This window comes from Dendropsophus ebraccatus, chromosome 9, assembly GCF_027789765.1.
Source record: "Dendropsophus ebraccatus isolate aDenEbr1 chromosome 9, aDenEbr1.pat, whole genome shotgun sequence".
NCBI lineage: Eukaryota > Metazoa > Chordata > Amphibia > Anura > Hylidae > Dendropsophus > Dendropsophus ebraccatus.
This window is the reverse complement of record NC_091462.1, coordinates 93,606,797-93,633,550: the sequence shown is the minus strand read 5'-3', so window position 1 is coordinate 93,633,550 and position 26,754 is coordinate 93,606,797. Positions and strand designations below refer to the sequence as shown.

The 26,754-nt window shown below is 43.7% G+C and overlaps 3 protein-coding genes across 7 annotated transcripts in view; 2 read left to right on the top strand and 1 right to left on the bottom strand.

Moving 5' to 3' along the window:
• BAIAP3 (BAI1 associated protein 3) overlaps positions 1 to 5,952 on the top strand; it is a 118,224-nt gene extending 112,272 nt beyond the window's left edge. For all 3 annotated transcript variants that reach the window (XM_069983894.1, XM_069983895.1, XM_069983896.1), the window contains 4 exons: positions 1,501 to 1,621; positions 2,165 to 2,288; positions 4,505 to 4,710; positions 5,341 to 5,952. In XM_069983894.1, coding sequence (XP_069839995.1) covers positions 1,501 to 1,621; positions 2,165 to 2,288; positions 4,505 to 4,710; positions 5,341 to 5,441 — 552 coding nt within the window. In that variant the 3' untranslated portion in view covers positions 5,442 to 5,952. The remainder of the gene's footprint in view (positions 1 to 1,500; positions 1,622 to 2,164; positions 2,289 to 4,504; positions 4,711 to 5,340) is intronic.
• Positions 5,953 to 8,552: 2,600 nt separating this feature from the next.
• TSR3 (TSR3 ribosome maturation factor) lies at positions 8,553 to 15,697 on the bottom strand. Of its 3 annotated transcripts, none has more exons than XM_069983891.1 (7): positions 15,568 to 15,697; positions 13,774 to 13,900; positions 12,525 to 12,741; positions 10,410 to 10,603; positions 10,144 to 10,317; positions 9,624 to 9,687; positions 8,553 to 8,832 (listed from the first exon to the last, which is right to left on the bottom strand). In XM_069983891.1, the coding sequence occupies exons 2-7, from the start codon at positions 13,886 to 13,888 to the stop codon at positions 8,634 to 8,636; spliced, it is 963 nt and encodes a 320-aa protein (XP_069839992.1). In that variant the 5' UTR covers positions 13,889 to 13,900; positions 15,568 to 15,697; the 3' UTR covers positions 8,553 to 8,633. The 3 variants fall into 3 exon arrangements, with proteins under 3 accessions (XP_069839992.1, XP_069839991.1, XP_069839993.1); XM_069983890.1 differs by having other exon boundaries at positions 15,479 to 15,568; XM_069983892.1 differs by lacking the exon at positions 15,568 to 15,697 and adding an exon at positions 15,479 to 15,558 and having other exon boundaries at positions 13,774 to 13,897.
• A 73-nt stretch (positions 15,698 to 15,770) lies between these two features.
• Positions 15,771 to 23,560, top strand: GNPTG (N-acetylglucosamine-1-phosphate transferase subunit gamma). Its single transcript, XM_069983893.1, has 11 exons — positions 15,771 to 15,830; positions 16,286 to 16,340; positions 17,974 to 18,041; positions 18,766 to 18,820; positions 19,285 to 19,368; positions 19,464 to 19,557; positions 20,689 to 20,803; positions 20,884 to 20,966; positions 21,148 to 21,276; positions 22,073 to 22,151; positions 22,437 to 23,560. The coding sequence occupies exons 1-11, from the start codon at positions 15,797 to 15,799 to the stop codon at positions 22,541 to 22,543; spliced, it is 903 nt and encodes a 300-aa protein (XP_069839994.1). The 5' UTR covers positions 15,771 to 15,796; the 3' UTR covers positions 22,544 to 23,560.
• The last annotated feature ends 3,194 nt before the right edge of the window (positions 23,561 to 26,754 follow it).

Sequence of the window (26,754 nt, the reverse complement as noted above, 5' to 3'; positions counted from 1 at the left end):
TCAGCAGAAAAATACCACTTGACCCATGTGGTCTGCCCTTATACTATTTCCTTTCTTATTATCTTAGGATAGATATTTGTTTATCCCAGGCAGGTTTACATTCTGTTATTGAAGATTTAAAGTGTATCTGTAATGTAAATGTCATTTTTCAGAAATCAATAAATATCAATAGTACGATTTTAGGAAACTCTGTTATAGGTTTTATTAAGCAAAATAGTCTCCTTCTGTACTAAAAAAGACTACCCTAAGCAGGATTTCTGTGTCTATTATGGTCTATGGAGAGGGGAGGGGGATGGGTGAGCACTGAGAGGAGAAAACATCCTGCAATCTTCTATCACATAGATGCAAAACAACTACTGACCTTTCTGACCTCAGAATCCAGTGTTTATGTGCCCAGACAGTCCTCAAACAGCAGGGATGGCTCTATCCTCTTCCTGCTCACTTATCCCCTTCGAACCTTCCCTCCCCATAGGTTATAATGGACTCAGCAAACCCCTTTTTTCCCGTTGCTTCTCAGTAATGTAGACAGCTTTGCCTGATAATGCACAGATAAGAAGTGAGGGAGGAGGCTGGAAAACAGCTTTCTGCGAACAAAAAGAGGCTTAATAAAACCTATTACAGAGTTTCTTAAAATCGCTTGTACTAAAGATTTCTGCAATAAAAAGTCCCAGTTACAACCACATCTGCTGGAAGTTTGTCCCAGACATCTACCACTCTTTCAGTAAAGTAATATTTTTTCATGTTGCATCTGATTTTTCCCTCAACTAAGGCCGCATTTACGCGTTCCATGTTCCGCACAGAACACGGACATGGAAAGTCTGTAATGAATCCCCCCGCCCGGGTAGCATGTGTGATAAGATACTGGGAGCGGGGGAACTGTACAGATATGGGGAAGGGTCCGTTACAGGCCTTTTACTAACACAGAATGCGTGAATGCGGCCTAACCTCTCACTGTGTCCTCTTGTTTTAGAGATGTTTCTTTCTAAAAAAAAAAAAAGTTGTAGTTTTCAAACAGCCACAGGTTAACCACAGGTTAGAGACATCTCATCTGATTCAGTCATGCATTAGGACAGGTATTGGGAACATGTGGTCCTTCAGCTATTGCAAAACTACAATTCTCTTCATGCCTGGTCAGCCGAAGCTTTAGCTATATAGGCATGATGGTAATTGTAGTTTTTCAACAGCTGGAAGCCTGCAGGTTCCCTATCCCTGCATTAGAAGTAAGGACAGTTCCTCCTATTGTGATTGGCTGCCAGGGAGAATTTAAATTGGAGGGGAAGCACTCCAGATAGCAGATAGTGACCAGATAGCAGCCATATTTGCTCTCATAGGCTACTTACCGTCCCAGTAACTGAATACAAGAGAGGTGTACAGGACTGATCAGCTAATCTGAGACATAAACCACATTACACATAGATAATAAGTGATAAGGGCCGCTGAAGCCGGGAATGTGAATGGTTCTTTGTCAGTATGTGACCCAGCACTTTATGTGTTTTCCAGAGATCAGCCGAGCACAGTAAATATGGAAGAATAAGTGTTAAGTGCTACTATGAGACCTCAGAACAGAAGCTGTATGTGGAGGTGCTGCACGCCGCCGATCTTATCGCACTTGATGCAAATGGTGAGAAACGTAAATATAGCAAGTGATTGCTCAAGGATATCTGAGTTATTCTTCAGATTTCTTGTCCTTTTTATCTATGTGTTATAAGTGATGGGAAGCGCTGACCTCCATCTCTATCTCCGCTTCCAATGTAACAGGCATGCACATAGTCATAAATAGGGCTGCCCGGACAGGATACAAGTGTTCATCAGCTACCATGAGTGTCTTCTCTCTGGAGCCCCCCCCAGCCTGTCTGCGCATTACATTGCCCAATGAGAATTGTGTAATACTTTGTTTCTCCTGTGGAGGTGCTATAGGGGAACTGAAGGCTTGCTGATGGGTTCCACCAGTTTACAGTCAATTGCTGGGAGTCTTAGCAGCAGGACACCCTGGGGTTGGCTTAACATAAAAACATTGTCCCCTTATAATCTGACATAGGGCGCTGTTGCATTGGTGTCTGCCGATAGCAATGGGGAAAGCAATATTGGTGACACAGATTGAGAGCTGAGTAAACTCTTTTTGATATGTGTAGCATTACACAATGTCTCGTGCTTTATTCTACAGGTCTTAGTGATCCCTTCGTCATCATTGAACTCTGTCCCCATCATATTTTCCCAATGGTGAAAAGCCAAAGAACACAAGTCAAAGCAAAAACTTTACACCCAGTGTATGATGAGCTGTTTTACTTGTAAGTATTTTAGTAACCATTTTGTCCAGTTTTAAGATCCGAGTAGTCTGTAGATTCTGGATTTATTCTAGATCTGAGACCCATGGGTTAGAGCAGTGTTCCGCAGCACCAGTAGGTCATGATCCAATACAAAGAGCCACAACCAATACAAAAAAACACCTTGGTGACACCTGATGCACCGACTATTATTACATCACTTAGGATTGCCCTCATTCATTACCCCTGTGGTGGCGCTGCAGGGGAATTGAGAACTTGCTTCCTGGTTCCCCCACAGATCATTGCTGATCGCATCCTCTGATCAGCTCCTCACAAAAAGACATAGGGGGAGATTTATCAAAGGGTGTAAAATTTAGACTGGTGCAAACTACCTACAGCAACCAATCACAGCTCAGCTTTCCTTTCAGCACTGCCTAAAGCTGAGTTGTGATTGGTTGCTGTGGGTAATTTGCACCAGTCTAAATTTTACACCCTTTGATAAATCTCCCCCATTGTCCAAAGTGGACAACCCCTTTAAAAAAAAACTCCCTGCCCGGAATTTTCCTTTAAAGTGCTGGGGAGGATAAAAAAAATAACATGCACTTACCTCCCCGGCGGCCACATATCGATGCTCCGGTCCCTTAGTAGCTTCCTGGTTTGGGAGGGGACCTGGGACCCTATGTTCCAGACACACTCAGCGGCAGAGGCGAAACCCCGCTACAGTCACTTACTGGCTGAGTGGGCCTGGAACGTCACGTCCCAGATGCCCTCTCAATCCAGAAAGCAGCCAGGGACTGGAGCGTCGGTGTACGACCACCTGCACTGGAGCCAGGCAGGTAAGTGCATGTTATTTTTTTTATCCTCCCCAACACTTTTGAAAGAAAAAACTCCCTGCCCAGAATTCTCCTTTAGGTTACAAACCCACTTGGCAGGTCTGCAGCGAGTCTCCATGCTGCGTTTTTGCAGCGAGACTCGCTGCAGATCCCGGCCCTATGCTTTTAATGGCAGACAAACACGCAGCAGGGATGTACATCCCTGCTGCGAGTTTGTCTGCAGCCCACCCCATTAACCCCCCGGCCGCCGGAGCTGATACTTCACCTGATCCCGGCTCCGGCGGTTCCCGATGTCTTCAGCAAGCCGGAGCGGGGACCAGGTGAAGTATATGCTCCAGCCAGCCGCCCGCAGCCCCGGCCGCCCGATCGCCCCCCCCCCGCAGCCCCGGCCGCCCCCCCGCAGCACCGATCGCACGGGGGGGGGGGGGCGTGCGATCGGTGCTGCTGGGGGGGGGGGGGGCGATCGGGCGGCCGGGGCTGCGGGGGGGCGATCGGGCTGCGGGGGGCGATCGGGCGGCCGGGGGGGCGATCGGGCGGCCGGGGCTGCGGGGGGGGGGGGCGATCGGGCGGCCGGGGCTGCGGGATCAGGTGAAGTATCAGCTCCGGCGGCCGGGGGGTTAATGGGGAGGGCTGCAGACAAACTCGCAGCAGGGATGTACATCCCTGCTGCGTGTTTGTCTGCCATTAAAAGCATAGGGCCGGGATCTGCAGCAAGTCTCGCTGCAAAAACGCAGCATGGAGACTCGCTGCAGACCCGCCAAGTGGGTTTGTAACCTTAGGGTAGCTTCACACACCACATCACAGCGGATTTTCTGCTGCAGATCCGCAGCAAATTTTAATCTAAATAACTGAATACAGCATCAAATCTGCACCATTAAATCTGCAGCGGATCTTTTTTTTTTTTTAAACTGCCACTGCAGTTTTTGATCCTATGCCAGGCGTGGATCCAGGAGGATAGAGAGGTATAAGTCCTTCCTTTAAATTCCCCATTCTTTTCCCATCCACTGTGTGACGGCAGTTTTAGTCAGTTGGAAAATCTTAGGTTCTGTAGAACTCGAACCTTCCGCATTTGATTCCCGATCCGTGGGGAAGGAGGAAACAGCCTTAGTACTGCCTGGAATTGCAGGATTCAGCCTATTACCTAGACGGTACCCGGGCTGTCTCCTCCTTCCCCACGGACCGGGAAGGCATCGGGAACCAAATGCGGAAGGTTCAACAAGGTTCGAGTTCTATAGAATCTAAGATTTTCCGATTTTCGATCATCTCTAGTTAATGGGAAGAACCTGGAGAAGGGACCTGAGCAAGCTTAGGGGGATATACATATGTACCATATAGATGTTGGTGTGTAGACACCTTTTTAATGTGTATCTGCAATAAGTCCTTCCCATAATGTAATATCATCCACAGCTCTGTGTCATCGGAGCAATGTCGGAGGAAGTCGGCCTGCATTGTGTTCACAGTCATGGATCACGACTGGCTCTCTACCAATGACTTTGCTGGTGAGGCTGTCCTTCCCATGAACGTCATCTACGGATTAAATCGGCCTCATATTACCGGTGGTGTCAAAAATGTCCAGCCCACTGTACTGAAGCTGACAAGACCCAAGGCCAATGGTAATGTAGTATAGAAGTAAATATTTAGAAAATTCACATGCATGAGCTCGGGGTAGTTGGTGCCTGATCCCCAGTAGAGATGATCGAAAAGCAGAAAATCTTAGGTTCTATAGAACTCAAACCTTGTTGAACCTTCTGCATTTGATTCCCGATGCCTTCCCGTTCCGTGGGGAAGGAGGAGACAGCCCGGGTACCGTCTGGAATTCCGGGATACAGCTTATTACCTAGGCTGAATCCCAGGATTCAAGGCGGTACCCGGGCTGTCTCCTCCTTCCCCATGGAATGGGAAAGCATCGGGAATCAAATGCGGAAGGTTCAACAGGGTTCGAGTTCTATAGAACCTAAGATTTTCCGCTGTTCGATCATCTCTAACACCCAGCCTAGCCAATCCCTGCCCGTAGCATTGACCTACCTTAGCCAGTGATCAGCTGATCGGGCTGATGTGGAGGCAGGCGATGCTACTCAGCCAGGATATGGGATAAATTTGGCAGGGGGTTGGGGCAGGTGTCTATGACATGGACAAGATTTGTACCGGGTCTGACAATCACTTTAATACATGAATACGTATCTATGATTGATTCCTATGGGCAACAATTTTAATAAATGTATACCATTTTTTTTTTTCTTTAGTGAAGTCAATCTTGAAAATGCTGGATGGCAGAATAGACAAAGAAGCACAAGATTTTGTAAAGAAGCTTCGAGAACTGGAGAAGTTTATGGAGGACGACTGAAACACTATTTATACTGTACTAAAAAAAAAAAAGGATTGTAAATATTTTAACCCCTTGGCTGCTGGGGGAGACAACACAGTTGTGCTGTATTGTGTCAGACGCCCCTTTGGAAGGGACCAGATGAAGCTCACATAACTTTATGACTTTTCTTTGTTATCTATTGTTAAGTTTTTGGTCTGTTTTTTGAGAACTGAAGTTTTAAATATTAAGTGTTAATTGAATATTGTAATAATCGGTGTATTTCTGTCTCACCGACCAAGTAAAGATCTTTTGTCTTAAGTTTGTTCGGTGGAAATTCTGGCATTTGTCAATATGTGACCCTGGGCACGAAATAATAATGGGGGGATAATAAGCTGGAAGGGGTTCAGCACCCCCTGCAGGATTGTATGAGACATAACATACAAAGTCAGTGCAGACAGGTGGGGAAAATGGTGAACAATCCCCAAAAGATTCACAGTGAAGTTACTGGTAGATTTTTACTGCAGACGGAGGGTCTGATTATTGCAGAGTTAGGGCAGGGAACCTTAGCTCTCTAGCTGTTGCAAAACTACAACTACAAAGTTGTAGTTTTGCAACAGCTGGAGAGCCAAGGTTCTCTACCCCTGAGTTAGAGTATTTTCACATTAGATGAGGGCTCTGGGTCTGTGGTATATGTCAGCATATCAGCAGTAAGGCATTTGCAAAAAAAATCTGACTCGTGTGAACTTGAGGCCCTTTCACATAGGCCGGCATAGAGAGTAGACAGCCGAAATGTTTTAACTAGAGATGAGCGCGACTCGAGCATGCTCAAGTCCAATTGTTTAGTGTTTGAATACTGGCGGCTGAAGAAGTTGGATGCAGCCCTTAGGAGTCTAGGGAAAACAGAGATACAGCCATAGGTTGTATCCATGTTTTCCCAGACTCCCTAGAGCTGTATCCAACTGCCAAATGATTGGACTCAAGCATGCTCGAGTTGTGCTCATCTCTAGGTTTTCTAAGCTCTGTTTCAGAAGAATTAGGTTCTAACCCCTACATTATACATTTCATTGGTTGGTGGACAATGTCTAGATTATCTGTAATAGAAAAAATTCCCACTACTTAATTTCAGCAAAAATCTTGTCTCTGTTATGTCTGCGGCCTGTGGTTGAGTCAGGTGGCGCCCTGCGGCCACATATGGGGGATTTCCAGAAACATTGGAATAAGGGGAATCAATAGTGAGTTGTATTTCTCAGTTAGTATTTGCTGTGTTAACATAAAAAAAATGGATTAAAATATCTGCCAAAATAATGAAATTTTTAAATTTTCCCTCCAACTTGCTTAAATATCTGCGAAACACCTAAAGGGTTAATAAACGTATGGAATGTTACTTTGAATACTTTGAGGGGTGCAGTTTTTAACAGTGGAGGGATTTATGGGGATAACTAACATACAGGCCCCACAAATCCACTTCAGAACTGAACTGGTCCCTAATAAAATTTTAAATTTTCATTAAAATTAAAAAATAAAAAAAATAAAGAACGCTGACAAATATCGAAGTCCTCTAACATCCTAAAAAGTAAAAGAAAGTTCACCAAATGACGTCACCATAAAGTACACATGTTACAATAATAATAAGTTTATGTGGCATGACTATCTTAGGAAATTTTAAATAGAAAGAAATGTAAATTTTCAAAATTTTTGCGCAAATGTTGTGTTTTTTTTTACAAAAAAACTACTGAGTGTATCAAAGTATACCAAAAACATAAAGAGGAATAGGTCACGAAAAAACAATCTCAGAATAACCACGATAGTTAAAAGCACCGCAGAGTTATCACTACATAAAGAGAGAAACAGGTCAGATTTGAAAAATAGGCCCTGGGCATTAAGGCCAAAACAGGCTGCGGAGGCAAGGGGTTAAAGCTACATTATGTTATATAGATGTTAGGAGAGTCCACCATGATAACTGTACAGGGTCCCAATTCATAGCTGCACATTACAGAGATCCTGTCACATCAGAGCAGTTACCATCTCGACAACCCATATACCTCTGCTCTAAAGTCATCAGAAAGTTGTTTCCATAGGCTGCAATGTGCAGGCTTCACCATAGCCTGGCACCAGAATTTCCCTACAGTAGACGCCATGTTTGTATTTCGTTTTGCTAGCTGATAAAATGAAAAGAAAAAAATACACGTAAGTGGCTTGTACAGTTTCCTTAGTGTTTTTAATTAAATGTAAGGTCCTATTTCATACAGATGAGCTTTTCTGAAACTTGAGCCTTTACTGTAGTTGTCCATTTCAGCTATATGCAGGACTATCACTATATGACACTTGTGATGTAACATTGATACGCTGACGACTGATACATCACGGGCTGCGACACCTAGCGCACAATCATACTCGCTGTATCCTGACCGTCTCTAGGTACAGTATCTGGGTCTTGCTGTCAGTTGAATGTAGAAAATGTCTGAACACTAATGTTTCCAGAGATCGGTATGACAACGTAAGGTACATTTTACATGTGGGATTCAAATGTTTTATATTTGTATTTTACATTGACTTAATAAAATGTGAAATAACTGAGCCCTTGGTCTCCATGTGTCCATTATATACTGCTCCATGATAGACATTTGAGGACTTGGGGGTGGGGGAGTATGTTCTATCCCTTAAGGTAAGATCTAATAAATAATATATCACCATTTATTAACGTGTCCCTGTCACTGCGTCATAAAGACATGTCAAAGGTATAGATGGGCCTGGGTGGTGATGCCTGCGGATCCCCAGAATAAGACGATGCTCCAGAGTTAGACAATGCTCCAGACATTGCAGCAAGTGAAGAAATAGAAAAGATTCTCATGCCCTTATTTTCATGCTCCATAACATCACAGAGTATGAAGCTACACGGTGCAATTGCAACTGCCGGCATCATATATTAATATGGTGCCAGGAGAGCCGAAAGTGTTTGAATCTTCACAGGACTGTACTAATAAGTCCTTTCGGCTCTCCCAGCAACACACTGATACATGACTTTGGGAGGGCTGCGAGTCCGCTGTATAGCTTCACGCTGGATTGACATATTGCAAGGACATGACATCCATCCTAAAAAGCTGGATAACCCCTTTAAAACACAGATACATGAAATTATTGGCAAACAAAACAACTTAAATTAATTTTAATTCTTAAACATTTGCTGTACAAAAAGCTATAGATACATGATTTCATCTTGGATGTCACAGCTCAGTCTCTGAGTCTCTTTTTTACTCCTTTCCAGATAACAGGTTTACTAGATGCCGCCTGCCCTTCATCCTCTTCCTCCTCACTCTCCTCTCCAGAGCCTTTATCGCTTCCTTTAGCAGCATCACTACTATCCTCCTCTTCATCCTCATCAGACTCCTCTTCCTCCTCCTCATCATCATCGTCGTCGTTGTTTGTTAATCTTAAAAATTGTAATAGTAAATGTTGCCTTCTTATTTCAATGCAAAATTTAAGAGATGTAGAATTCAGATGACAATGTCTTAATGAAGCCCTATAAGAGGTTAATTAGTGCAATACAACCGATAGCCAGGCCTTAGGATTAGATTGTCATGGGTTAAAATCTTGGCACCTCACTGATCAGATGTTTGAAAGGGATGCAGTTTACCACTGTTCACCAGACACAGCTCCATACCTTTAGTAGTGGCTGTGCCTGGTATTACAATTCATTACAGCTTCATTTCATTCCCATCCATGTAATACCAGCACAAACTCTACTGAAAGTAATAAGAGGGTGCAGCACTGAGTACCATGGTCATTAAACAGCTGGTCAGAGGAGTTTCAAGAGCGGGACCCACTCCAGTCTAAGGCTATGTTTACATTTAGTAAAAACGACCGCTGTTTGACATGTTCCTGCAGCTGATACAGCCACATCGGCCATAAAAACATGATTTTATTTATCTGGATTGCGGGCTGTCCGAACGGCCATACATTGTGGAAACAGAGTGTAAACAACGGCTGTTGTTGACACTCCTGAACAATGGCCCTTGTTCAACGCAGTGTGTGAACAGTGGCCATTGTTCCCATAGAGTTCAATCTAGTCTATTACTATAAGACAAGAACGGCCATTGTTTTAATCGCCAACAACGTCTGTTCTTGTGTTAAAAAATACACAGTGTAAACATAGCCTAATACTGATAAAGATTTGTTTATCTGTTGCACGTGAGTTTGTAAGTCTAGAATAAGATAAATCACCTTTTTGAACAGATGACTCTATTAGGATTGGAAAATTCTCTGCCGGAATCCACATCAAATGGATCTTAAAAAAAAAAAAAAGAAAAAAAAAAAAAGGAAAAACAGAATGAAAAAGATGCGTCATGAAAAGTATAACACATATAAAATCAGGCAGTATCATACTATAATTACAGTATATATATATATATATATATATATATATATATATATATATATATATATATATATATATATATATATATCACATCATAAGTGTTTCCAATCAGACCCTGATCACAGCAGGCAGGGGGCAGTGTATAAGCAGTCACCCTCTATTATAGTCTATGGGAGATACAGAAATTGTATCTATGGAGTCTGACAGCAAACTGGAGTATGGTGTCTGTATCACGTCAAGTTTTTTTTTTTTTTTTTTTTCAAAGAGACAGGGCCACTAAGTATTTTTTTAAACAATTTGGGGAATAAAGAATCCCCTGTGATAATTATACATAATGAAGCCATAAGAAATAACAGAGTAGCCCACCTATTTCTTCAGCATCTTTGTCATTGTCTGCAGCCAGGAACTCAGCTTCCACCTTCTTGACTTCCTCTACGTCCTGGCACTTACTGTATTTCTCTAGCAGCTCCTTGTTCAGTTCAAGAAACACTTTCCCCCATTTAAATTTCCTCAGTAAAATTGTGGCCAAGTCTGGAAATCCTGAAACAAACAGAAAAGAAAATCAGGATAAAGGAAAGAGGGCTGAATGGAGAAACATGATGTATAATATATACGACTGTGTCATTACCAACCTACAATACAGAAAGTGGCAGCAAAAGCTTCCACACAGGACAGCTTGCAGGGGCGGCCATAGTTGACAGGATTTGCAGCCACTAGGTACGGTAAGAGCCGGGGATGACTTCCTTTCATCTTTGTGAATGGCGTCTCTCCTAACTTTGCCCAGGAACAGTCTATAACTGCGACTCCACTGTCCGCAACAATCTGCCTGATCATAGGAACAAGTGGATCCATGAGAAGACTGCATGTATAACATCTATAATCAGGCACAGATACCCAGCAGATGATCACCAAGCATTTCTGACATCAACTTCAATTTAAATAAAAAAAAAAAAAAAGGGTTGGCTCGCCACCTTTAAACTATAAGTTTACTAAATTCAGTTGCATAAAGTCTGCACCATTTCTGCAGTAAATCAATGTAATTGTCTGCGGAGTGTGAACATGGCCTCTCTCTGTACAGTCACACCCAGAGGCCCATCGTGCAGGAGAACTGCAGTGCAGCTCCATTTCCATTTACAATATTGGGACTGGCTGCAGCTCTATACACAGTATAATGGCTGAGAACACTGCTGTGCAGGAAGAGACTGTGAAGGGGCCACAATGCTGAATCAGAGTCCCGGACCCCTTCTTTCATAGGATAACAGCTGATCCGAGAGGATGAAATCCCACTGATCCCAAAGCAGGGCTGTGGAGTCGTAGTAGTGGAGTCGAAGTCGGAGCTAGATTTGGCTGGAGTCGGAGTTGGAGCCGGAAAAAATGTACCGACTCTGACTCCAGTTTAAAAAAAAAAAATCTTAGAACAATTTAGAATTGTGTTTTGATATAAATTTTATAGGTTTTGCTCATGAATATATATTATGAGCCACATTCTTATAGGACACTGGCCCTATTACATAAGGGTGGTCAAGGAATATATCAGTAATAGGACACTGGCCCTATTACATAAGGGTGGTCGAGGAAAAGTTGTCGGTCACTATTTGGCAGTTTGTTTCCGAGCTGGAAGAGTGCATTGTGTGGGGGGAGATCTGTGCTGTTCTCTTCCTGGATGCTGGATGACTGTATATGAGCAGCAGTGTAATATGAAGATATTCTGTGTAATATAGAGGAGGAGAAGACATAAGTAGTGCAGCAGTAACCTCTGTCCTCAATGTGGTGTTTTTCTTCAGTGTTCTATGGCAGCAGGCTGTGTGTGTGTGCGCTATGGCTGCAGCAGGCTGTGTGTGTGTGTGTGTGCACTATGGCTGCAGCAGGCTGTGTGTGTGTGTGTGCACTATGGCTGCAGCAGGCTGTGTGTGTGTGTGTGCACTATGGCTGCAGCAGGCTGTGTGTGTGTGTGCACTATGGCTGCAGCAGGCTGTGTGTGTGTGTGCACTATGGCTGCAGCAGGCTGTGTGTGTGTGTGTGTGTGTACTATGGCTGCAGCAGGCTGTGTGTGTGTGTGTGTGTGTGTGTGTGTGTGTGTGTGTGTACTATGGCTGCAGCAGGCTGTGTGTGTGTGTGTGTGTGTGTGTGCCCCCACACCCACAGTGACCCCTCTATATCGTTATGGCTGACCTCTATATTACAGGTATCTGGCATTGTTAGCAGTGTTTCTGTGTGTATGGTGAATATTTAGTTAGAAACATAGAAGATTGTCAGCAGGAAAAGACCACCTGCTCCATCTAGTCTAGTTGTGAGTAGTTCAGGACATAGAGGCTGGAGACTGGCTGCATCCACTGCACACACAGGAGAATCTGCTTTATATCTTTCCTCATTCCCTCAGAAGTCGCCCCATGATCATGTAATACATTAGGGAGAAGCTGCTGAGCCGGTGTGATAAATAACTCCCCTGGTATATGACTGGCCATTTATGAAGGAGCAGGAGTCGGAGTCGGTCCTGATAAAAGTCAGGAGTCGGAGCTGCGCCTTACTAACTGCACAGCCCTGTCCCAAAGTACTGGCATGTCTTAGCAATGTATCACTTCTTCAAGATGGGGATAGCGCTGACTATGAGAGATCAGGCAGGTGCATACTGCCATCTAGTGGATTTATACTGTAACAAACATCTCATGTCTTTGTGCCAGTCTAACTCCAAGCTTTGCGTCGTGTCAAAAAATGGATTCATATAAATTTGTTTATAAACAACTTACTTGTCGGCAGGTGAAACATACAGCGTTCCCATAGGGCTTAGGATCAGCCCATTGAACCTCTGGTTTAAGCGAAGGGTCCTGACCAGACCTTTTCGAACCAACTTTCGGCCCGTACATCTCTTGGGGTCACAGTGCCCCAGCTCCCACATTGCCAGGGCACACGGGAACTTCACCTTGGCCTCTCCATCCTCTCCGGCAGTGTTCCCCTGGATACTAGCTTTAATGGGACAGAGGCAGGAGACAAAAGGAACTGGGACATTAAAGAGCTACAATATAAATCCATACAAGATCTAGGACCCAGTCTCTCATTACTGGGATCTATAAGAGAAACAGATCGCTGATCTCAGGGAGACCAGCCAAACGATAAGGGTCCTATTCCACCGGACAATTATCGTTCAGATTATCGTTAAATCGTTCGAATCTCGACGATAATCATTTCTTTTGAATAGCAGTTAACAATTAACGACCGAACGAGAAATCGTTGATCGCTTTATAAGACCTGGACCTATTTTTATCGTTGCTCGTTCGCAAAACGTTCGCATTGAATAAGATGTCGCAATAGCGAAGAAAAAACGATCGCAAATACGATCATAAGTAACGATTATCATTCCATGGAAATGAGCGAACGTTTTCAGGTATTTCGCAATAGCGGTCGTTTGAGATTGTTAATCGTTAACGATTATGCGAACGATAATCGTCCGGTGGAATATTAGCCTGCTAATGAAAGCGCTCAATGCAGTGAAGTCCTAGGTGCATTGCCCCCTGGGAAACATGAATATGCAAAAGAAGAACCTGTGGAGCCTCATCAAAGAGTCTCAAAACACAGGACTGGCCAGATATCCCTCCGGGAAGGACCCAGCTGAGGAGAGTCATTATCATTACATTGACTCATAGGGCCACTTAATATAGTGGTTTTGGTGGTTTCCCTACAGGAGTCACCCCCTGGTCCTTCCCGGAGGGATATCTGACTAGTCCTGTGTTTTGAGACTCTTAAATGAGGTTCCACAGGCTCTTCTTTTGCATTACTGGGATCTGTCAGCTATAGAACTGATGACTATGGAAAATTACAGCCCCGCCATCTCAGTCACTCCCTTACAGAGTGAATAGGGCAGCAGCACAAGTATTCCTGAGGGGACAAGGGTCCCCTATCCCTAAGATTGGTGGGGGTCTGACCCTTCTAATTTACACAATATTTTTAATTTTCAATAAGTTTTTCTAATTTACCGCCATCACTAGACAAAGGACTTACCATCTAAGGCCTCATGCACCTCGCAGGTGAAGCTCTCCAGACTTTTGGACGGCCTCTTAAAGCGGGATTCCTTGTGTTTGGGTCTATAATCCTTCTGTGGCTTCTTTCGCCCCATGATGGCTCACTGCTGGAACACAAACATCTGAATGGGAACGTGTCACCAAGATTACATCTGGATACTGAAATGTGTTCTATTGTGTTTTTATACTTTATTATGCGAGCTGCCATCTTTGTTGAGCAAGCCCCATGGACACAGACGCCAACGGAGAAGACCTGTCCCATTGACATGAATGGCAAAAGTTGCTGAGCATACTCTGACTGTTAATGGGGGAGCTTCATCTATTGAAATCTCTTATCTACTTTTTTTTTTCATTTTATTTTTAGTACATTATAGTAGCTGCCTGAGCTCTTTTTAACAGTCACTGATTGGCTGAGTGGGCTGTCCATCAGCTGGGACAGGCAGCGACATCATCACAACTCGGGGGAAATGTTTTCCGGTGGCGTCCTAGGGTGGTCAGAAGCCGCATTGCAGGCTCGGGGAGAATTAAGCAATGCTTCATTGTTACGTTCTCCCCTGCTCCCTGTCACATCCTTGCCAAGGCCGGACTTCTCCTTTAAAGGGGATGTTTAAATTTTTTTTCTTTCAAATAAACTGGGACCAGAAAGTGCCAGAGATTTGTGATTTACTTCTATTAAAAAAATCTCAAGTCTCCCAGTACTTATCAGCTGCTGTATGTCCTGCAGGAAGTGGTGTATTCTATCAGTCTGGAGAGCAGAAGAGGTTTTCTATGAGGATTTTCTGCTGCTCTGGACAGTTCCTGGCATGGACAGAGGTGGCAGCAGAGAGCACTGTGTCAGACTGGAAAGAAAACACCACTTCCTGCAGGACATACAGCAGCTGATAAGTATAGAAAGACTTGATATTTTTTTTAATAGAAGTAAATTACAAATCTATATAACTTTCTGGAAGCAGTTAATTTAAAAGAAATAAATATTGATGACCACCCCCTTTTGTCTTTAGGTAAATCACGCTACACTGTTACTGCTACTTTGTAATCCAGGTCCCTACTTGCTGTCAGTGAAAGAAAACATTGTTGTGACCTCCAGGACAGCGTTCCCATCATGGGAGTTGTAGTTCCACAGCAGCAGTTTGGGGATCACTGGTCTAGGAGGTAATCTCTGCTATATCTACATCCACTGCACTGACACACTGTAACAAACCTGTAGGGTATGAGACAGACTTCTAGGCTCTGATGTATGGTCTATAGCAGGGATGGGGAACCTTCAGCTGTGGCAGAACTACAACTCCCATCATGCCTGGACAGCCAAAGCTTTCTGTCTGTCCAGGCATGATGGGAGTTGTAGTTCTGCCACAGCTGGAGGGCTGAGGTTCCCCATCTCTGCTATAGACTGGACACAAATACAGGAAAGCATTAGGTCTGTATATGTTTTAGCTTTACTGGGTGAGAAAAAGGTTTCCAGTCACTGACAGCAAGTAAACCTGTCATTATAGGGAGACTCCATGTAATCTCAGTACAGCACTGCTCCCCAACCTGTAGCTCTATAGTGGGGGCAAAACTACAACTCCCATCATGCCTCGCTGTCCAGGTATGATGGGAGTTGTAGTAGGTTGGGACACCTATCCGTCCAGCTCGGCCAGTGTAGTGTACAGGCCCCTCTGCCTCCATCCCAGCCACCATCTCACCTCTCCGCCGCTCTTCTCACGTGTTCTCTACAACAACTACTTTGTTTCACGTCTCCGCCTCACCCGGATTTTTATAAGCTGCTGGTTACCTCTAAAACCAATGCTAGCAGGGTATTCCCCCCGGTTCGTATATACACCGGGCCTTACAAGGCAGAGAGTCTGTCATGTACTGGTGGGGACGGAGAGCGGAGCCGGGACACATAGCCGCCCTCCCGCCTCACAGCGCAGCACATTCCTCTACGTCACCCACAGAATCAATCCCTGACTGCGAGCGCGGCTTCACTTCCGGGTGGCGGAGGTGTCATGTGACCGAGCAACATGGCGGCCTGGTTGTGGCTTCTCTTGTGTTTTGGTAAGGAGATGGGTCACCAGTAAGTAGAAACCGAGACTACAAGTCCCAGCAATACTGACCGTGTTAGTCTATGTGGGACAGCAGTGCAGGGAATTTTGATACAATAGTAATGACGTGTTATCCAGAGTCCGGCAGGGCATTGTGGGATATGTAGTTCTGACAGTATTGTGAGTTGTGCATGTCAAACTCAGGCCCTCCAGCTGTTACAAAACTACAATTCCCATCATGCCTATATAGCTAAAGCTTTGGCTGTCCAGGCATGATGGGAATTGTAGTTTTGCAACACCCCTGTATTGTAATGCCAGGGTATTCAGGGCTTTGCAGTTGTGACAGTATTGTGAGTGAACTATGGAGCTCCACGTAGTAATTGCAGGGAATTCTGGGACCTGTAGTCCTTTCAGGAAGCAGTAGGAGTAATTCATGTGTTGTCACGTGACCTTGTATTTATCTTTCAGTCTATGATGCGGCAGCCACAAAGATGAAGATCGTGGAGGAGCCCAATACATTCGGGTAGGTGATGTACTGCTGTCGGGTACTCCAATATGGCCTAGCCAAATGCTACGTTTACACAAAACGATAATTGGCCCGATCGTACGATTAACGATGTCGGAGTAGCGATTTTTTTTTTTCCATAACGATCAGTGTTTAGACGGTACGATATATCGTACGGAAAATTCGTTTTGCGATCGCTTAAGCCTATCTCACACATTGGTTAAATCAGCGAACGACTGTTTACACGGAACGATCTGCGAATTTTTTGCGAACGATCAACGACAATTCGAGAACATGTTCAAAGATCAAAATGAACGATTTCTCGATCGTCGTTTGATCGTTCGCTGCGTTTGCACGTACGATTATCGTTCGAATTTGATCGTTATCGTGCGAATTCGCACGATAATCGTTCCGTGGAAACGCAGCAAAAGAATAGGCCATAAACGTTTCATAGATTCGGGTCTTGTTTCGGGGACCTGCACTTATCTCAATGGCCCCCCTTGCACACTTGTGCATAATACAGACACACTTATATGTATTATTAGTGTAGAGCACATGTCATGGCAGCTCCATGTGGATGAAGTTAACCTCGCATGTGCTGGTCAGTGGTCACTTGACATACCGGTAAGATTGTGCAGCTGTTAACCTCCACAACGTATGGCTCTACCCTCACTGCTGGTGTAGTCACCCAAACTAACAATGTCATTCATCTGTATCACACATGACATAGGATCTCACTAGGATACACAATAATTTGTGGTTGGGACCTCTGCTGTACATTACTTGAAGGAGTGCAGCCATTCGGACCCCCACCAGTCAATAAGTGATGGCATATTGCACCCATATGCCATCACTCACTATAGTGAGAAACCCTTTAGAGCAGTGGTGTCAAACTCAGGCCCTCCAGCTGTTGCAAAACTACAATTCCCATCATGCTTTAGCTTTGGCTGTCCAAGCATGATGGCAGTTGTAGTTTTGTAACTGAGTTTGACACCTGTGTTTTAGAACTAAGGCTTCTTTTACACAGATATATCTGACAGATTTTTGCAGCCAAAGCCAGGAATATATTTGAAAAGAGGAGAAATCTCAGTCTTTCCTTTATGACCTGTTCCCTGTTTATAGTCTGTTCCTGGCTTTGGCTTAAAAAATCTGTCAGATAATGTGTCTGTGTAAAAGGACCCTGACCATACACCAGAGGCCTGTAAGCAGCGCACACATTTATGTCTACCATCTCCAGCATGCTCAGCTCTGCCAAGTGTGCATGTTTATTTGTATCACAATGGGAGAGTGGACTAAGCTGCTGCCAGACTCCTGTGACTGCAGATTATTTCTCACAGATGAAAACCATGGTGAAGGTCGAAATTCAGTATATCCATTCCTTTCCTTTAATACCTGCTGTCAGGGGCCACGATACACATTAGACCAGGGGCAGGGAACCTATGATCCTCCAGCTGTTGCAAAACTACAACTCCCATCATGCCTGGACACCCAAAGCTTTAGTTCTGGCTGTCCAGACATGTTGGGAGTTGTAGTTTTGCAACAGCTGGACGTCCAAAGTTCCCTACCCCTGCATTAGACCCTCAACCGATCCTGCAGGAATTGTGTACAATGATTTTATGGTCATGACATGTGTTACTAATTTCTCTCTCAGGCTGAACAATCCGTTCTTATCGCAGACGAACAAGCTACAGCCAAGGACAGATCCTGCTCCAGTCTCAGGTAACACAGGGCTAAGGGCTCATAACTGTGCCAATGTGTGTTATGGTTCGTTTACACAAAGCGATAATTCATCCAATGGATCGTTTAACGATATTTAAGCAACAATTTGGTTTTTATAACCATCAGCGTTTAGACAAACAAATCTTTAGGAAAATCGTTAGAAAAATCGCTATTGCGATCGTTTTTAAGATCGCTTAAGCCCATCTCACACATAGGGTGAATCTTTGAGAGACTGTTTACACAAAGCGATCTGCAAATTTTTAGCAAACGACCAACAACGATTTAAGAACATGCTGAAAGATCAAAATGAACGATTTCTCGCTCGTCGCTTGATCGTTCACTTTACTTACACAAGCTGATTATTGCTCAAATGCGATAGTTATCACAAAAATTCAAACGATAATCGTTCTGTGTAAACGCAGCTTTAGGGCAGCAAAAATTTCTGGCACACCAGAAAATGGTTTATGATGGGGGGTAGGCTTGGAAAAAAATGACCTTTACACTGTCCATGGCTTGTTGCTGGTATTACAATTAAGTTCTGTTGAAGTGAATTGAACTGAACTGCAATACCACACATGACCTGTGGAGAGGTGTGGTGCTGTCTGTGAAAGAGTTCAACCAGATTTTTTGCAATAATAAATACAACCCCAGTACATAGTTATTTCAGGGTGATGTTTTTGCTGTGTTGCCTTTGGATTCATACTTACTTGCGTTGCATTTGCAGGACCTCCGCATCTTTTCAGGTTGGCTGGAAAGTGTTTCAGTTTTGTGGAATCCACGTAAGTAAACTGCAGTGATATTGGGTACCAGCAGGGGGCAGAGAAGCATAACTCAGAGACATGAGTGGCAGATGTGTAATAGGAGCGACAGCAGCAGAGCTAAGGATGGTCTGGTCTCCTGCAGCTGCCCATACCCCATTGCTCTTAGCTGCTCGCTGTCGGCATGTGTAATAGTGTCGGCAGTGAGTGGGAAACGAGCAAGCGGGCACTCCAGATTGGCCCATGTAATAGGGCCTATACATAGTAGAAAATGAAGAGGACGAATAGCGCTTCAGCTGGTCAGGGGGAGGGGGGGTTGGGAGCTGGACCCTACAAAAATAATTTTATGTTGAATTATTTGTGTTATTCTTCCCAGATTTGGATAATGTTGATACAGAATATATGAAATGATTATAGTATAGGGACCCTGTTAGACTGTGTGTAGACTCCATGTAGTCACCCTTTTGTTCTCTTCTCCATACTAGATACAAATACGAGTTCTGCCCTTTTCACAATGTTACTCAGCATGAACAGACCTTCCGCTGGAACGCCTACAGTGGGATTTTAGGGTAAGAAGACATTCAGGACATGAGAGACTGTATACACTGGAGTGGGTCCTATCCATCTCTTAGTGTATACTGAATCTATTTCTGTTCTATTTTAGAATATGGCAAGAATGGGAAATTGAGAACAATACATTTACTGGCATGTGGATGAGATCAGGAGATGCTTGTGGAACCAAGAACCGACAAACAAAGGTTAACCTGGATTCTGTGGAGCCAATGGAGTGATTGTGATTCTTATATACTGCATTATAGATATTACTATCTGTTACTATGTATTATCAGAGGCCACCAGGAACTGTATACATCTGTAGTCTACTATTACATGCTGCGATTATGGGCTAAACAGGCCTTGATCACCCTGTGTAATAGAGCTAGCGATCTACTGATGAAGAAACGCTCATCCGGTTTCATCTGTTGGCTTATAAGACACCCCAAAATGTATACGAACACTAATTTCACACTATTACCTCATGGAGTATCACTTACAAGTATACAAAGCCATAAAGTGAGCAACACAAGTGAGAATAAAACATCTTATCCATGGAGGGGTGAATGCCAGCATCCATGGTGGTCTGGGAAAGTGTAAGGCTCTGTTCACACGGAGTAAAACTGGCGGAATTCCGTGGCGGAACCCCACCAGCCTCCCTGTTATACTGGGAGTCTATGGGAGGCTCACGCGCCTCCTCTCTCTGCGCTTAAGAATGGACGTGTCAATTCTTCAGCGTGGAGAGGGGAGGCATGCAAACCTCCCATAGACTCCCAGTATGACACTGAGGGTGGTGGGATTCCACCAGTTTTACTCCGTGGGAACGTAGCCTAAGGTATAATGCATGCACCTTTGGTGGTCCAGGGAAATAGAAAAATAGAAATGCTAACACCACTCTACTGACTTGCATAGATATTGCATAGCTGACTATCGGGCAGCAAGGGCTGCATGGACATCATTAGTGATGTCCGTGCAGCCCTGCCTTTAGTGTAAAATAATAAAGTAATAACTCACCTTACCATGGTCCCCAGTGTCTGCAGCTCTGCCTTCTCTGCACTGACAGACCGCCAGCCACTCAGCCAAACACAGGCCGCAGCCTGTGTGTTGTCTGCAGTGATTGGCTGAGCGGCCAGTGGCCTGTCAGTGCAGTGATTTGGCCGTGTAATAGGGCCCTTAGACTGCAGTGAAGGTCATAAGAAAGACTGAAGACACCTATTGTTTAACCTATAAGGAGTTGAACAACAGAAGTATTATACAGACATGTGAATGTCGTGCGTCTGTGGCTTGGATTCTGCTATCTCTATGTATTACCTAATGATAATATATTTTGGCTACAGGTTCATTTGATCTGTGGAAGAAGCAACAAGTTGGCTGCAGTATCCGAGCCGAGCACATGTGTCTACGCTATGACATTTGAAACCCCATTGGTGTGTCACCCACACGCTCTGCTAGGTATGCCCCTTCAGGATAGATGCTGGCAGCTCCCCCGGCTTCTTGGAGTCCATCATTCACCAATGTTCTTGTGGTTTCAGTCTACCCAACTCTCACAGAAGCATTTAGAAGCCAGTGGGATGAAGCAGAACAGTCTTTATACGACGAACTTATCACTGAACAGGTACAAAGTGTATACAGACCCCTGGCAGCCACTGTGAATGGGATTATGTAAAGTCTTGTTCAGTGTAGTGGAACGTGTGACCGGTGCTATGGGGTGCTGTGCAGGGTTAATAGCACTTTATTCTGGAGTTGTTCATGTATATGATGCAGGGAGCTCAGCTGTTTTCCCTTTTCCTTCCCAGGGATATCAGAAGCGGCTTCAAGACATATTTCGAGAAGCTGGATACTTAAAAAAGATGTTGGGAAGTGAAGGCGACGTGAAGACAGACCAGACTCACCTGACTTTTGACTCATTAGAGCAGTGTAGCACAGTATGTATATATGAATTAATTCAATTAATTAGCCTAGCTTCTGAAAATCGATTTCAATTCCTTTGAAAATCGTAAATTTGATTTTCAAAGAAAAAGTCTGCTTTCACCTGCAGGGGAAGCAGTGGCGCTCTGGGCAAACTGTTGCTCCTGCATGTCAGAGCGCCCCCTGCTGGGCCGCCTGCCCCCATACAAGATCGCCAATCGCCCTCAATGAGAAGATCGCTGTCCACCACCATCCAACTACCCACGAGAGGCCCGCACCATTGAGATGCCCGCCCGCGCCCACTAGAGCAGCGCCGGGAATAGCGGCTGGGCAATGAGCAGCCCAGAGTGATTAAGCTTATGCATTAGGTCTCGGCTGAGGTGTATCAGCACATTGTGAGTGCCTACTCTGTGCTGTCCCCTGTACATGCATAACACTGCTGAAAGTTGTCTTTGCTGCTGCATTCTACCCCAGTGTATGTGTCTCCCACTTCTACTGCCCATACTTATCCCATTACTACCCCCACTCCTAATACTACTACTGCCCATACTACTCCCACTGCCATTGCTACTACTGCCCATACTATTCCCACTTCCATTGCTACTACCACCCCCACTCCTGATACTACTACTGTCTATACTGCTCTATTACACCCATCATATCTAGCAGGGGGAAAAAAATAGAGATTTAAATCAAGAAAAATTTTTCTTAAATCGAGATTATTTTTTTGGGCCATATTGCCCACCACTAGATCACTCCTAAAAATGTATTCAAGTGGTGTTTTATCTTATTGGATGTATTATATGGTTTCAGGCTAACACTGGATTATTAGAAGAAATAAAGCGACTACAAGGGATATTGGAGAGACATGGTATTTCTTACCACAAAAACGGTGAGTGTAACGTTTAAGTCAAATTGAGTGACTATAGTTTACTGCCGTTTCTGCAGTCACATGGCCATATTTTCAGCAGTGTCCTCACAACTCCTCTTCCCCTCTCACAGCATATAGTCTAAGATGAGGGAAAAACTGTAGCTGCGTCTCCCCTCCTCACTAGCTTATGGTATCTCTATAGAAAGATACTGTATATACAAAAAATGCAAATAGCTGCAACTGTTTTGAAGCTTTGTGTGAACTGGAAATCATGTCAGACTGAAAAATGTATCTCCCTCCCTCCAGGATCATCTAATACACAATTACAGCCAGTGAGTACGGTCTTACCTACACCAAGGGCTGAAGAGAAATATCATCTACGAGGAGACACTGGAGATCGGGATGAACATTAGCAGCAAATATGCAGTCATTCATTTCTCTCTTTCTTTGAAAGGTTTTTCCATGTATCAGAACATACAACTATCCTGTCACTGTCCTAAAAAAATATAAAAAGTTTTGATCTGTTGGGTCAGATTGCTAAAATAAATAAAGAGGACAAGCCCATCTCTCCCCCTCTAGGAAACAAATTCTATAGTAAGTCTATGAAGCCCAACAAGACAGGGAGAGAAGCACTCAGCTTCCTGCTCGTTCTATCAGTGACCCCAACTGGTCAAAACCTTTGAGGTCTGATGTATCAAGTGACAGGGACACCATAAGCTAAAATGCATAAGGTTAGTTTGCAGCTAAACCTTCTTATACAGAAGGTTATTTAGACATGCAACAAATAAAACAATTCAGTTTCTAATATAAGGCTTTGTTCACATGTTCCTGCGGCTGATATGGCAGTATCCGCCACGGGAAGAGGTCAAACTGCGGCCGCTGTTTTTACTGAATGTGAACATAGCCTAATCCTTATTTCTCTGTTGCATTATCAGTTCTATGAACGTTGCCAGGAATGTAGACCCTAGTTGTGGTGTTTATAGCAACCTTCACAGATGCTATTTATTTCAAAGGCTGAACGGTGTCACCTTGGGAAATGAATTGCATCTGCTCTCTGCTACAGCATATGTCAGCATCCCATTCTCAAAGGGCAACATTTTCATGATGTATGTATGTATGGTCCACATTTCCTTGAATTTTCTCAGATGCCGCAAAACACACTGGTTTATTTTAATATGGATTGTGAACCCCAATGGGGACAAAGACCAATGACAATCACTGTACAGGGGTGGGAAACATTGTATGAATCCCCTTTCTAACTACATGCTGCTTACATAACTGGCTTCAGTCACAACCAGAAAACCATGCAGAACAGATGTAAGACCTTAGATCACCTAGTTATTTATATTTGGATTAAAGAGCTTTATGTACTGATCATTTTTGTGCCTTTGGTCCTTATAATCCTATATGAATAAAGATGTAATTTTGTACTTGATGTGTCAGGATTGTACAGCTTTGACAGGCTGCCATCTCGGTAAATGAGACATCAATCTCAATGATTATATGAATTACAGACATCTTCTGATCAATGGAAATCATGTTGACATCTTGCTTTGAAGACTCTGGGAAACAATCTTCCCTCTGCAGTGATGTGTGTGCACCTCCCAATTATTAGATAGGAAGCACTTTGTACAGCAGAGCTACATGGCTGCAGGTGAAGCTCAGTTCATTGATGGGCATGCGATGACTGTGCACTAGTGGAGTCATGGCACGTGCTAGGGAATGTGAAGACGTGTCTCTGTTTCATTCAGCAATATATAGGGTTTTTTTTTTGTAGAAATGTATAGAAAGACCATAAATGTTATTTCCAGGAAAATAATTTAAAGGGGTAGTGCAGCAGCAGCCCCCCCCCCCCCCCCCCCCCAAAAAAAAAAAAAAAAAAATAAAAAAAAAAAAAACACACACACAGAATATATACTTACCATCCCTCCAGTTTCAGCCGCCATCCTCACTTCCGGGTCCAGGTGTAGTGAATGGGAAAGAAAAGGCTGCTGGTGCGCATGCGCCCCGGCTGCCTTTTCATTGGCTGAAGCGCATCACATGGCTTCCAGCAAGCTCAGCCAATCAGGGCTGAGCAAGCTGGAAGCCTGTGATGCGCTTCAGTCAATAAAAAAACCGCTATTGGTGCGAATGCGTCTTTTCCTGTCCCATTCACTGCTGTGGAAGACAGTGAAGAGGAAGGAGACCCCCTGACTGCCTACTGAGTTGACAACCCCACTGGATAGATCTGAATTATAGCATTCAGAACATACCGTTGTTGCCCGAGTCTGTGTTTTTATTTTTATTTAAAAAAAAACAACTTTATTTTGGCTGTGAATAGTGTGAGAAAAGCAGAACCTATTTTCCAGTCAGCACATTATAACTTACCTATGTTGTATGTCAGCCACGTACACTCTGCATACAACACGGCGACGTGTAGCGATTCTAGGGCCCAGGAAATAGTCTCCACCTCTTTGACACCATTCACAGCCCAAATAAAGTTGCGTTTTAATGAAAATAAAAACAAACACAGGCAACAAAAGGTATATTCTGAATGCTTTCATTTTAGATCTATCCATGGTGGCATCAGCTTGCTATGAAGTCTGGGGTTACAGATACGCTTTAGGTGCTGGCCATACTGAGCACAGTGCATTGTGCGGGGCCTTACTGTATAACACTGCTGTACACTAAGGCCCTGCCAGCACCAACCCTGCCCACTCCAGCATGGCTATGTTGTGGTGCGAGCCTGCAATCCTCTGTGGCCTGGTCCCAATCCGCAGACTAGTAGTTCGGGACCTCTGCCCTACAGAAAGTGGAGTATTCTTTTTATTCTGACACAATGCTCTCCTCTGTCCATGCGAGGAACTTGCCCAAAGCAGCAGCAATTACCCATAACTAAAGTCTCCTTGCTCTGAAAGTTCCTGTCACAGACAGAGGTGGCAACAGAGAGCACTGTGTCAGACTAGAAAGAATACACCACTTCCTGCAGGAAGAATTGAATTTTAATAGAAAAAAAGTTATTAATCTATATAACTTTCTGACACCAGATAACATTTTTTTTGTTCTTCTGGGTACCCCTTTAATAATTTCAGACAAAGCCTAACACCTTACGTGAGGAGGATATTCTGGGTGTGTAATTCCAAATCACTCAAAAAAACAATTGACCCCCTTTACTATTAAAGAAAACCAACACAACCGTTAAAGATCAAAAATTATTTTAATTCCCATATTGATAATAAAAATAATTCCATGAATTTGTAAACCATTGCATAAATGCTATAGTGTAAAAGGTTTTTTTTCTTCTTAAAAACAAGTGTTAACAATTTGAAACGATTCACTATAAGTAAAATGATTATGCCGTTATAAATAATACCTTCTTTATCAGGAAAAACGACAATCCCATTCACAAGACCATTCTTTTTTTAGGTTTTTTTTTTCACTACAAGCAAGCCAGATTAGCTTCCATAAATTAATACATGTAAAATCGATAATAATATTTAAGGTCTTATACTGACCACAGTTACACAAATATACTGTAATAATATTAGTAATAGTTCAACACTAGTGAAGAGAAAGATAGATAAACCAAAAACGATATATTCTCAAAATAAAAACTACAATATGCAGCTTAAATTCCATTGTAAACCCTCCAAAGTCTGCAAAACCCTGAGAAACCGAGACAATATGCATCCTATATCACCGCTATATGGCAACATCCTTGTACATCTGCACAAGCTACAGGTAAGGAGGATCGGTTACCTATTCAGCAATATGTCCGCACAATGCTGCATTACGGCTGGGTAGGTATTAGAGATGAGCGAACGTCGAGCATGCTCGAGTCCATCCGAATGCGATTGTTTGGCATTTGATTATCGGTGGCTGCTGAAGTTGGATAAAGCCCTAAGACTATGTAAAAAACATGGATATAGTCATTGGCTGTATCCATGTTTTCCAGACAACCTTAGAGCTTTATCCAACTTCAGCAGCCACCGATAATCAAATGCCGAACACTCAGATGGACTCTAGCATGCACGAGGTTCGCTCATCTCTAGTAGGTATCTGAGCCGGCAACACATCCTTTCATTGTCTGAATAACAATTGGGGGGGGGGGGGTAAAAGCACTAGTTTAATATCTAAGGGAAGACGCAGATGTTTCCCAACCTGTGGCTTTCTGCCTGTTACTTAACTGAAACTCTCAGGCAAAGGTTTTAGGGCATGCTGGGAGTGGTAGTTTTGCAAAGGGTTTATTTAGGATTAGAAAAGTATGGCTGCTTTCTTCCAAATAAAGCGCCACTCTTGTCCTCAGTTTGTTTATGGAATTGCAGCTCTTTTTTTTTTGTAGTGAACGGAGAGGTGTTGAAATACTACATAAAAACCAAGAACAAGAAGAGAGAAACTATGGGGGAGAGTTATCAGTCAGGTGTAAAGTAGAATTGTCTTGGTTGCCCCTAGCAATTTTTATTTTTAAAAGAATCTGTGAGGAATGAAAGATGAAATCTGATTGGTTGCTACACCAGGTTTGATAGATTTCCCGCTATGTTTTTCAAATCCTGTACAAATGAGACAAAGGGACTTTCCTATCCTCTTAAGGGATATGCTGGCTGCAGAAGAAAAAGAAAAAAAAAAAAAAAAAAATCATGGCTAC